The sequence below is a fragment of the Rissa tridactyla genome, chromosome 23 (genome assembly GCF_028500815.1).
Source record: "Rissa tridactyla isolate bRisTri1 chromosome 23, bRisTri1.patW.cur.20221130, whole genome shotgun sequence".
Classification (NCBI taxonomy): domain Eukaryota; kingdom Metazoa; phylum Chordata; class Aves; order Charadriiformes; family Laridae; genus Rissa; species Rissa tridactyla.
The window spans coordinates 4012419-4025051 of record NC_071488.1 but is presented as its reverse complement, the minus strand read 5'-3'; the positions used below and the strand labels follow the sequence as shown (position 1 = coordinate 4025051).

Sequence of the window (12633 nt, the reverse complement as noted above, 5' to 3'; positions counted from 1 at the left end):
ATTCTTAGTGTAGCAAAACTATGTTAGTCTAAGATCCCATGGATGAAAGTTGTTGCAAAATGTGGACTGGGTCTTGGAATAGAGTCCCCAGGGAAATGGCACTTTCTTTCATCCAAAAACAGTCTTTAAGTAAAAAATGTTGATGTTCACGGAATCACGGAATCTTCAGAGTTGGAAGGGACCTCTAGAGATCAATGTTACTTTGGAAAGACCTGCTGTGAGTCTGCAAAATGTGAGCGGTGGGATAGGACTTGCTGAGCGGAGTTCTTGGCCTGATGTGGAATGCCACGCAGCTTGATTAGAGCGGTGCTTTCTAGTCTTAGAAGTTCTGAAGCAGTGTGGTTAAATGACAGTGTGCAGGCTTAGAAAATACTTGATTGTGGGATGGGCCATCAGGCTCCACTGCTTTAATTTCACATGAATCTTATTGGGTGCACCAGGTGGATATAGTGCTTTTCTTATAACGGTCTTTGTAGTGGAAACATGCCAGGATCTCTTCCAGGGGTCGCTATCATCAAAGCGGGTACTTTGCAAGTCTGTAGTCCATTTTTCTGACTGGGAGAAGCCCAAAGTATCATTAAAAATATGACTTGCAAATTAATGGAACAAATGTGGCAAGCAAAGACACAGATATGTACCTTATATCACGTGGGTAAATATAGTTTTAGGTCTTGAGAGTACCAAATCAGGGTAAATTCATGCAAGCTTTTATAGCTGCCTCTGAACTATGGCTGTTGTCATTCAGCTGCTCATTTGCATTGACATCCGCAAGGAGATTTTAAGGCACAAGCTGCAAGAAGAATGGTAAAGATCCTGGTGCAAGCGGGGCATACACAGTGTGAAGAGTAGCAGAGAGAAAGCAACGGTATTACTTAAGTAAAAGGGGAAAAAAATAGAAGAGAACAGATATAACAGTTGTCACTGACGAAACAGAACACACTAACGAACGGGAACAAGCGAAGAACCAAGGAACAGTTGGGCACACCTTGAAGGCAATGACAGGAAGCTTGAACTTGATGAGGTAGGGAAGAAGAAGCATTCTTGGGATTCGGGGAGATGAGATCTAATCAGTTCATGGTTATGAAAATGATCAAATTGGCAGACACATTTTCTGTGAATTAGAGTGGGGTAATTGGAGAGATGGAGAGAAGATTACAGTGATTGAGGCAAAATGATGATTAGGTCCAGGATTAGCATTTTTGTTGTCTGTGTAGAGAGGAATTAATGGATAAATAAAATGACCTGCTATGTGTTTATGAGACCCATCAATTCTGTGACTTTGTTTCTACGGTAGTTACGGATTCTGTGTTATCACAGAATAAGATTTTAACGCGGTTCTTCAATTCTCAATGCGTGCTTTGTCTTGGTCTTGCAGTTTCTAAGGTCAGTATATGAGTGTAATTACTTACTTAAAGTCTTCTATTAAGTAAATATGGAGCCAGGTACAGCAGTATAGATGGTGCTGTTTCAATTTAATTTGGTTTCAGATTTTAGGCTTATTAATTAATCTTATTTGTAAGAAGATGACAGAAGCGAATGACTGTTGTAGCTATTCTGGACCATAGTCATGAGAGAAGAAGAAATTTGTGAGAACATAGATTTGAGAGTTGCATGGTGGCCTGTAGGATTCTCTCCTTTTCTTGAACTTCAATAATAAAAATTCATGCATTAGCTTAAAATTATTTTACTTCTGGCCAGTTTTCCTTTGTGCATTGGTATGTATGGAAAAGCCCTTTTTTGGTGACATGGCGTAGCCTAATGGACCGAAGATTGGGCCTTGAACTAGGAGCTGTCACTGACTTGCTTTTTAGCCCCCTGTGTCACACTGCTCTACCCACTTTTTCTAGTTGTAAAATGGAGATTTTATCTAATTGCCTCTGGTTTTATGAGTAATAATAGTGGGTTTGATTTTTCAGGATGTTCTTAGTTTAAAAGTTATAGCTGCAGATAGAAATCCTTTTTAATAACGAAATTTTAATAATTTCACAGGACACGTGAAAATAAGTTTGTTTTCTCTGAGAACGCAGCCAATGAAGTCTGGCTTCCTAACGATTGGCATTTTGTGTTCTCAGCAGCATTTCTTCTGTCCCCGCTAATCCTGGCATCTGTCTTGCAACCTGTGTCCACTGCAGTTGCCTTAGTCCTGTCCCAGTATCGCCTTTCACATTCCTTATCCTTCCCCCTTTTTACGCAGTGCTCGTGTTTACTGGCCACCGCAGAGTAGCACCTCCTCACTGCTGGGTTTCGAATTATTCGCTGGACAAGAGACATATGGTTTTGGAACCTGCCATGTGCTGATGAGCTCGAGTGTGCATGTGCTGACCTGCCAGGAGGCCAAATGTCATAAATAATTGCTGAGCTCATTGATACCTTTTTGAAACCATTGAAACTCATTTTGAAGTTCATTGAAACAATTGAAATCTTTTCATAGCATTCCTTACAATTCAGCCTTAGTAATTGTATAGAAGATAAGAACAGAAGAACATTCTGGTGAAGTTCCTGTGATGCTCTTTTCAGTACACTGGTATTTTTTCAGAACTCTTTCTGACATACTTCATTTTCAATAATGTTTAAGATACTTAAATGATGAAGATATTTAAAGACCTTCTGCTTACAGTGCCCCTAAAAGAAACATGTCCACCTGGATTGTTCTGGTTTGGCTCCAGGAACTTGAGAAAGAAGAACTTCTCTCCCAGGCTGCAGTTAAAGCTAACAGGGTTTGATCTGGCGTGGCTCGGTGTGCGTATCCATGGGGTGGATGGGCATCTGGCAGTGGGCTGCCCTAGCAGCCTCAAAACGACCTGATACTGTTCCAGTGCCCTCCAAGGATCATGTGTGTCCTTGTAGCTGCCCCATTTCACCAGGAGGTCCTGTTCGTCCTGTGCACAGAGCCCTTTGGACAGTTGCTGATTTTCAGGTCCCCGGTTCTGCAGACGTTGCTTGTGTCCTTTCTCTTCCATCGTACTCTGAGTATCTGACCATACTGAAATGCGTGTGTTTAGCTTCCCCTTAGTAGCTGTGATTTGTCCTCTTTGGAAGTTATCACAGAATCACAGAATGGTTTGGGTTGGAAGGGACCTCAAAGCTTATCCAGTTCCAACCCCCTGCCCTGGGCAGGGACACCTCCCACCAGACCAGGCTGCTCCAAGCCCCATCCAGCCTGGCCTTGAACACCTTCAGGGATCAATCAATGATCAATACAGCATATTTGTATCTTCTGCAGATTATCGCTGTGATGATTTTTGTTTGTACAGATAAAATTATAACAGGCTACACAGATTTTGTTTGGCAGCGGGGGTAAGAGCAGCAACCGTCTCAGTGGTGGTCGATGCCCGAGCACGCTGCGCAAGTCAGCCACCAGCCAGGGATCTGACCCCCTTGCATTAGCAAGTGGATTCAAATCAACTTTTGCTTTAGTTGTGTTAAAAATATCTAATATCTTATGATAAATGGGTTAATTATACATACATAACAGTGTCTCTGATGACACAAGTGTGGATTTTTCTGCTCCTGTGCTCCAGGAAGTACAAACTAGTGTGGGGATGTGTTTGGTGGGGTGTTTTTTCTGTTCTCTCACCCTTCTTCCTGAATTGTGGGAAGTCCTTAACTAATAAGCAGATTTTGTGGCATGTTTATAAACCAATGCATGCTTGAGTTAAGCTCAACTTTCCTAGTGTCTCAGATGATTAAAATTGGATTGTCTCTGGGTTTTGGATGCTTTATCATAGGTTTCATTAGCTGCATCATTCCTTACATGCAGCTGTTTCAGAAGGGCTGGACTAAAAGTGTCAGTACTAGCAGTAGATGGGTTCTTGTTTCGAATAAAAAAAATTTGATGATCAATATTAAAAGTCTTAACCATCATTTGAAGTGTCCTGTGGATGAATTATATTATAATATCCACATGCTTTTGAGTTACACCTATCATATAAAAGCGATTTTACAGATAAATTGTATTTTTGTAGTAGGTTACAGGAAGGGTTGGTGTTTTGAAACATCAGCTACGTAATTGTGCTTGTCTGAAATATGATTGTCTGCTTTCTGATTGTTTTTGATATTCGCGTAATTTCCTCAAAGTTTACTTCTGTCTGTCTTCCTTCTACAGAGTAAAAGATGCTGGCTGCCAGTAGTAGAACAGATCTTCTGTGGAACATATCTCTGTAAATCTTCCCTAAAATTACCCGAAGGCTTATATTCCGCCTGTGATGGACCCTCGGAATACTGCTATGTTAGGCCTGGGTTCTGATTCTGAAGGGTTTTCTGGGAAAAGCCCCTCTGCAGTAAATATTGGCACGTTGGTAGGAAAAGGAGAAGTAGAGCTAGAAAGTTCCACCAAGGAAGAAGACGAGAGTAAGAAGAAGAATCGGGAGGGGAACAGTACGGAGAATGGGAAGAATGAGGCTCTGACTGATGCACAGCAACAGTTTTCAGTGAAAGAAACAAACTTTTCAGAGGGAAACTTGAAACTGAAGATTGGTCTTCAAGCAAAGCGAACGAAAAAGCCTCCCAAGAACCTTGAAAATTATGTGTGCCGGCCTGCTATAAAAACCAGCATCAAGCAACCAAGAAGGGCACCGAAGAGTGGGAAGATGACAGATGAGAAGAATGAGCACTGTCCTTCAAAACAAGTGAGTGGCGTGTTCATGTACTGCTTTACAAGTCAGAGTAAATCTAAACTGTGTTTAAATGTTTCTGGCATCTGCACGATCACATTCTGCTAACCGTTTTTTCCATGTAACCTCTGATATTGGAGATTCTGAAGTTAGAAATGGTTTGATGTCATTTCTGTCAACAGGAAAAAATGCTTTTGCTCTTTCACAGCTTGACAATGTTTTTTTAACAGCAGTGAAAGATAATTGCCATGTTAACTTGAAGTGAACATCATAGGTATAATTCTGAGAAGCAGTAGTGTCATTTTTAGTCTGTTGTATAGAAGAAAATGGGGGGGTTTGTCACTGTTTAAGTGGGGTTGTGTATTTGCTGTGCTTGTCGCTAGTATTTGGATTTATATTTTTTTCTTAACTGTTAGAACCATTGTTTTCGCTTTGTGTCTTAACCGACGCTCTGCGAGGAAAGTACCAAGCAGTGTCTGAAAAGTAAAAAATACTTTTCCAGATGTGTTAGAAAAGAGCCTGATGATAGACTGCATATAAATGCAGTGGATTGAGAGATGTGCCAGGTATTTTCCAACTGTAAGGAGATAGCCCTGCCTTGAGGATGTCTTGTTTTTATGATATGCATGATGTAACAAGTAAGAGCAGCAATAACAGATAGGGAAAACAGGATAAATGGCAAGAATTATAAATGTAGTTGCATAGATGCTAAATTTTAGAAGTGATTTGTTACAGCATGCTCTTTTTTCCAATATACATAGAAGCTTTGCTAACTAATAAAATGTTAGAATACACCCTTCACACTCTGTCCCCTTTCAGTACATGCCTGCTGACTTAAAGCTGAAGTTTTTCCCTACACACCCATTTTTCTTGCACCTCTCTGGGTTTCTCTATGAGCACATATTTATCTCTCCCAGTGCCCTTGCGTGTTCCTTACGTAGCCGTCCTCAGCTTGGCCCCGCCAGGCCATGCGGCAGGGGAATACAGTGAGGCCCTAGAAGTCAGAGCCCTTCCTTCCCTGTGGGCTGTCTGTTCATGGGGCTCCTGCTTCAGAGGTTCCCAAGGCTGAAGGTTTTTCATTTCTCTAGCCTGTCTCCTATTCATAAGGCCACCTGCATAAACCTGTCCTGGCTTATCTCATACGGTGGAGCCTAGCCAAAGGGAAGGAAAATGCCTGTATCTTGTCCTGAGCCGATGGCTGTCTGACATACCCAAACCTTTGTCTTTCCCCTGGCGTACCCAGACTTCGGTTCTTGTTGAGCAAGAGGATCTTCAAAGAGAAATAACAAATTATGCCCTGAAAGAAAAAGTGTGCTATATATTACGCATAATGGTTAAAATTACTTTTTCCAGACTCTGCCGTGCAACTGCGTTGGGTTTTTTCTCCATTATAAACAGAAAAGTGTTTTTAGTCAGCCTATCAAACAAGAAATTCTGAAGTGGGACACTATGTAATGTAAAACTTTGGCTATAGCCTTTATTTTTACAGTCGTCTTTTTTATTTTACATTCAGGGCAAGCTTATTATTTCTAATAATTTCTCTAGCTTCATCTTGAAAAAAATGGAAAGAGTCGATCACAATTTGTCATTATACTGATGACTTTTTCATTGCTTTTTTTTATGTTTTTTAACAAGACTTTGTAGCAATGAGTTGAGTATTGGGGCAGTCAGGAATATCCAGTCATTGATTCGATGTCCGAATTGAGGTGGTGTTTGCAACTGAAAATTTCTTACTAGCGAAGAGACCTGTTAAGTATGGAGACTTTCCCAATGCATCAAGATATCATGCCCTGGGTATTTTTACCAGGGAGAACAATTAATATTTAAACTTAGATGATGACAGCATGGATTGCTCATCCTTGACATCTTTGTTTATATGCTAAGTTTTTCTTCAAGAGATCCATCATATTTCAAATGCAAAGTAGAAAGTTGGGAAACAAATATTACTGGTATTATTAAATGTTATTGATACTGTATACGATACCGTTGATACCGTACCACTTTTTAATTCCAGCTACTCTAAGTGGAATTACTCCTGCTCCTTGTCTGGCGAACAACCTAAATGCTGAGTGTTGAGAAGAGCAGATCTGTTGCATTAAATTTGCATTACTTAAGATAGTTTCAAATCCCTGACTAATGCTAATTCACTTTAGATACTCTGCTCGCTCTCCCAAATTGTACTGAAATGGTTTTCAAGTTGTTTAACTCTGTATGTTCCCTGCTGCCGTTCTGGCACTTTGGATTGTTAGAATGACGCTTTACAGCATCCTACTGATTTCTAGGAAGCGTGATTAAAAAATATCTTCCTAGAAACAAATGGCAAACGTGGTTTAAAACCATTGCGTGTTTTGACTGTAATACCCGAGGGATTTCTTTTTCTCACTGCAATGAAATAAAGCAAGTTTTAGCACTGCAGATTACACTCCCAAAATGAAAGTGAGCCCTTAATCTTTCCTTTTGATGGAGAGGAGGGGAAATAAAGCAAATATACGACCAATTCAGAGCAAGATGTGGCTGTACTTTGAGCTGTGACACTGAACTCTCTGTACTTTTAGAGGAGGAACAAAGAATTTGAATGAAAATTTAGCACTTGCACTATACTCAGTTAAGCACTAAGACAAAAAGAGAAGTAGTGTAAATCTTCTCCTGGGAGTGTCAGTGTAAAAATTAAAATTGTAGGAAAATACTTTGCACTCCCATCTACGACAGTCATTCTTCTTTCTGAAGCTCAGTGCTTAAAGGACTCTTAAAACTTGGGGAGTGTCGTCAGTACATTAATAGAGGGTTTATCTCCAGTCTGAAAGATGGTGGGTAGGTGAGACGGGTAACTTGGATGTTTACAATTTGTCCTCCAGAAATGTGTAGACAAAAAAGTTAATAGTCTTCTGAAGAGAAAATCATAGAAAAGGAGACCTAGAAGTGGCTAAGGTTCCCAGGTTTAAGAGAAACAAAATTAGAAGTTACTGTGATAGCAAGAGAGTACTAAATTTGCTTTTTGACACTGAATGTGAAACTTGGGATTTCTTTCTTTCAGAAGAGTGTCCTGTGACAGACAGACCGTGTGGCTGGTGACGTTTGCTGGGCCTTAGATATAAATCTAAATTTTGCTTCTGTTAGTTTTAGCCCAAGTGGTGTATGAGTGAATGGTTTACCTGTGCTTGCAAGGTAAACGTAGCCAATGACATAGCAAAGTTACATTACTAAAGTTGTAGAAAATAGGAAGGCAAGAAGTGATAGTAACAGCCTGCTGTAATTCGGAAATAGTCATGGTAAAACAGCGAAGCAAGTTGGAACATGCCCTTTTGCTCCATCCCCTTCTTTCTTTGTGAAACTGCTGAGTGCAGGATTCTGGAGTTCTTTCTATTGCCCTTGGTTATGTGGAGAAGCTCGACAGGAAAGTTTGCTGATGAAATCACAGCCACTAACTGAAAATTTTCAAGCAAAAAAGTAACAAAGCGAAAGAATTTTTTTGTTTTCTTTTCATTTTGAGTAGCTCAAGAATATTTTCTGCAGGATCTGGGATGTAAATTTTTGTCTCGGACTAGTTATTACAAAGTCTTTTTTTCATGGTAGTTAGGTAAAACTTGTGTTTAGAAAAGTCTAAAAAGACTTGGTGGTGAAAAGTAAACAGCAAACACACCTTCACTTATTATTTGGGAACTTGTACAGAATATATTGGTGCCACAACTACACAGAAAAATTCTGTGATTCTTCAGAATTTGAATTATAGCCTGTGCGTTGGCCAGAAGTACGACAGCTAAAATGACAATGGGGAAATCCCTCTCTATGTCCCTGTGTACGTACATATAAAAATCCTTATTACTTGCTGGTAGTTCTCAAGAGAATTAACAAACAAAATTTTCATTAACAAGCTGTTTTCTTCCAACTATTTCAGCTTTTGGAAGCTGAGACTCTCTTGCATTTGCTGATTTGGTTCCAGTGTGAGAAGTGAATTTTACGCCAGACTTGATAGGAGATATCCCTGTTCCTGTGAGAGACTATCTCCTCTTAAGCTTTTTGCAAATAAGTACCAATAATAACAGCACTAAGTAATAATCTAGTAATAATAAACCCTGAGACCATGCTGTAGTGTAACAATGAATGCCTTTTTTACAAGTAAAGCCAATTTTTACTGTTGGTGCCCATGATGATTCTGGAATGATTGATTATAAGCTGTTAATAGTTTGTATCAGCATAACTTGGAATTTTTATTCCTCAAATCGATGGTATGTCCACGTAGGCGATTTAAAATTTTAAAATCAGCTCAGTGTAAAATTAATAATAATGACAATTTTATGAAATCTTACATGTTTTATGTAATTGCTTTGGGTGACTCTTTTGTTGGATAGAGTTTTACGCCAGGCAGTTACAGCTAAAGATTGCACAGGAATAAATGGTTTAGTTTTAAAGCACGATACGTTTTTTAATGTAATGTAAACTAGACCTTTTTAAGAGCCGTGTGCCTAGATGAAACCTGCCATCTGAAAGCCAGGGTAGCGTAGAATAGGTCTAGAAGCAGCAGCCTGAGGCGTGTGCTTGTTTGCAGTTGTATTAGGTGAGTTTGGTGGATGAAACACCTAGGAGATGTGAGGGGGGTTATTTTTATTTCCTGTGAGTGATTTGTTAGTAGTGCTCACAAAACTGTCTGCGTTAAAAGCTGACTTCAGGCTTTCTCGGGTGTATAACTGTGTTCAAGTGGAACAGTGCAGTAGGGTGCTCTGCTCCCCAGGACCGTAGGAGGACACTGAACGGCTGGATGCGCTGCGTGTGAGGCAGCTCCAGCGCTGGGAGCAGAAGGAAAACGGGAGGCCTGATCCGCATTTGCAGAGCTGCGTGGGAATGTGGCCGCGCCAGTCGCTGAAGCTTTGAAGCGCTGCACTCCTTGAAATTGCTCTGTAACATGTGCTGGGCTTCACATCTCTCCTTCCCTCTGACGGAGGGCTTGTTTGTGCAGTAGAAGTTATTTCAGGAAAGCCTGGCACCTTTTTTGTCTCCAGCACAGTAGGACATAGCATGGCTGCTCCCCGCCTCCCAGCTGGATGTTTTGTGAGTACGAGGGTGGCTAAGTTGGGGGGAAGTTCCTGAAATGTGACGCTCCAGCATAATTTACATAAGATTGCAGCTGCCACAGAAAAGCTGGGCTAAGTGCCAGCCTATTCTCCATAGAGCACTGGCTCTTCTACACCACAGCTTTAAAACTAGTAACTGATATGACTGGTGGGTTTTGTTCGACGATGGCAGCAGGTTGGGAGACATCCGACCCCAACCGATGCTCACGGCCGCCCTCCCGCAGAAGGAGAACTTTGATCAGGGACGTATCACTGTTCTTGTGAAATCGTGTTTATTTTCTGGAGACAGGTTTGGGCTGGGAGGGCAGTGGGCAGAGCAGCGAGGGAAATTTAGCTTCTGGCACATCAAGGGGTTTAGAGTGGACCTAGTAAAGAAACAGGCAGTGATGAAGGCTCGTCTGAGACGTATGGGGTGATCAGTTTTCACTAGTTTTTAGATAACTGTCTTAAAAACACTTCTAGTTGGTGCCTACCACCGCTTTTGCTGTGGCTGGTGCTGGCAGAGTTGTACTGCTCCTGGATTAAGCCGAGAGATTTACTTGATTTCCTCAGTATATGAGCAGCGTATTCATATTCTTTTCTCCCATTGTTGCCTTCCGTATGGAAAAGGTCCTTATTATTCCTGAAGTTCCTGGTTGTGCACTACTTAAGTTTAATTTTTATCATCTGTTTGCAGTAGTCTTATTCTTCCCATATGGTGCTCCTTAAGCAATGGGAGGTATGCAATACCTCCCATTCACTTTAACAGATAAATCAAAATTTTTAATAATAAAAAATTGCAAGAAGGAACTCTGACTCTATGATCTATGTTGGGGTTTTTTTTGATGTTTTTGCAGCTACTGCAGCAGCCAGATTAGTGCAGCCTTCTCTGAAGAAGGTTAGATATTTTGATCAAGATGTCTCTTTTTTTCCTTAAAAAAAACCCGTACCACTATTCCCCCCAACCTCCCCCTCACCCCCCAAAATGTTTCTGTTAATCACACTGATTCTTAAGTGGCTTTATGGAAAAAAAAGGAAAATAATTTACCATATAAACATTTTGGCTTTAAAAATGCTGAAAAAATTACAAACTTAATGTGGACTTTGTATCTGTCGTCTCAATAGACGTTTCTTGTTTTGTTTTTCATGTTCTTTGAAATCATTTTCAGTGTGCTTGGAGAATTCACTTACCCTAGATGAGAAAGAAACTTTCCGGGGCAAATGCCTTCAGCTTTCAAAGAATCCTTGTTTGATGCTAAAGTAATGTTTTCAAAATCCTGGCATCTTATTAGATCAAAGCTGGTATTTGGAAGGGTTTTCTTATTTATGTATGTATTTATTTATTTATTTAAATATCTAATAAAACTTCCAAGCTGTTTGGAAACAGAGGTGGGTAGGAGAACATGGAGCCTGACAAGAGGCATTCGATACCCAGAAATGGTGGAGTGTGAGGATATAACAGAAACTATCTAGTAGGGTAGCAAACTATACGGGAGAAATAGAAGAAAGAAGGAAGAGCACGTATACACAGGTGGCTCAGCGAATACAGGAATGAATACAGTTGAATTCCCAAGTCAATATTCCCGAGGTGAATTTTTCAAATGCATCTAAGTCCACTGAACAAAGATTAAAATTTTGTTCCAAAGTTCTTTTCAAAATTGAAGACCATAGAAAAGAGGATGTAACTCTAAGAAGGACGTCATTTGGGATGATCAGAAAGACGACGTTAGTACTATGTAGTTAGTATCTCTAGCACTCAGTCTGGCCCAGGAACGTCCAAGAGCATTGACGAAAGTGGTTGGATTCCAGCTTTGGAGTCCTGTTGTGCTGACTCGGTGTAGTTTCCATGTAAGCGTGAGGCCTGTATGCAGGCAGAAAGAAACACACCTCTTGCTCCATCCCTGCGGAAAGGCAGCAGCGGGGGTGTGTTGTGCCTGTTTATGCGCTGCAGAGGCTCTGACAGCTCAGGCAGCACATGACCCGGGCAACTACTTCCCATCTCTAGGAAACTGTCAGGCTGAATCCAGCTTGCAGTCTTCTGTTTAAATACTTTGTTCATGATCAGCACCAAAATTTGCTGTTTATCAAATCATTTCAAAGGAATCCAGGCCATGTCTTCTTTTCAGCATAATTAGATATTGGCCAACAGTAGTTATAGTTTTGTAAAGCATGATGAATCTAATGCTCCCTGTAAACAAGTACAGTAGGTACCATGCAATTGTCTTACTGATTTTTATTGCAGAGCTGTGAATATAATATCATATCATACCGTATCATACATATCATATTATAATCCTGGAATGGTTTGGGTTGGAAGGGACCTTGAAGACCATCCCGTCCCACCCCCTGCCCTGGGCAGGGACACCTCCCACCAGCCCAGGTGGCTCCAAGCCCCGTCCAACCTGGCCTTGAACCCCTCCAGGGATGGGGCAGCCACAGCTTCTCTGGGCAACCTGGGCCAGGGGCTCACCCCCCTCACAGCCAAGAATTCCTTCCCCACATCTCATCTCAATCTCCCCTCTTTTGGTTTCAACCCATTCCCAACGTCCTGTGGCTCCCCTCCCTGCTCCAGAGTCCCTCCCCAGCTTTCCCGGAGCCCCCTGAGGGACTGGAAGGGGCTCCAAGGTCTCCGCGGAGCCTTCTCTTCTCCAGGCTGACCCCCCCCAGCTCTCTCAGCCTGTCCTCCCAGCAGAAGGGCTCCAGCCCTCCCAGCATCTCTGGGGCCTCCTCCGGCCCCGCTCCCACAGCTCCGTGTCTCTCCTGTGCTGAGGCAACAGAGCTGGAGGCAGCGCTGCAGGGGGGTCTCAATAGAGTGGAATAGGGGTGACATTGATGCCTTTCACTCTTTATTTAATGTTTGAGATGATAGATCCCAGAAGGTTTTCAAATTGTGTGTATGTGTAATTATCTCATAAGGGATCAGAGTCTTCCATTCTTAGCCCCTGCTTGGAGTGGACGTATCCCATGCATTT

The 12633-nt window shown here is 41.5% G+C and overlaps 1 protein-coding gene across 7 annotated transcripts in view; it reads left to right on the top strand.

Annotated features, from left to right (window-relative positions):
• ASH1L (ASH1 like histone lysine methyltransferase) overlaps window positions 1-12633 on the top strand; it is a 64602-nt gene that overhangs the window by 3494 nt on the left and 48475 nt on the right. For 3 of the 7 annotated variants that reach the window (XM_054182951.1, XM_054182950.1, XM_054182957.1), the window contains exon 2: window positions 4106-4628. In XM_054182951.1, the coding sequence (XP_054038926.1) occupies window positions 4206-4628 (423 nt within the window). In that variant the 5' untranslated portion in view covers window positions 4106-4205. Of the gene's footprint in view, window positions 1-4105; window positions 4629-8508; window positions 8604-9342; window positions 9660-12633 lie in introns of those variants that run through there. The other 4 variants (XM_054182956.1, XM_054182952.1, XM_054182953.1 and 1 more) reach the window with 3 other exon arrangements.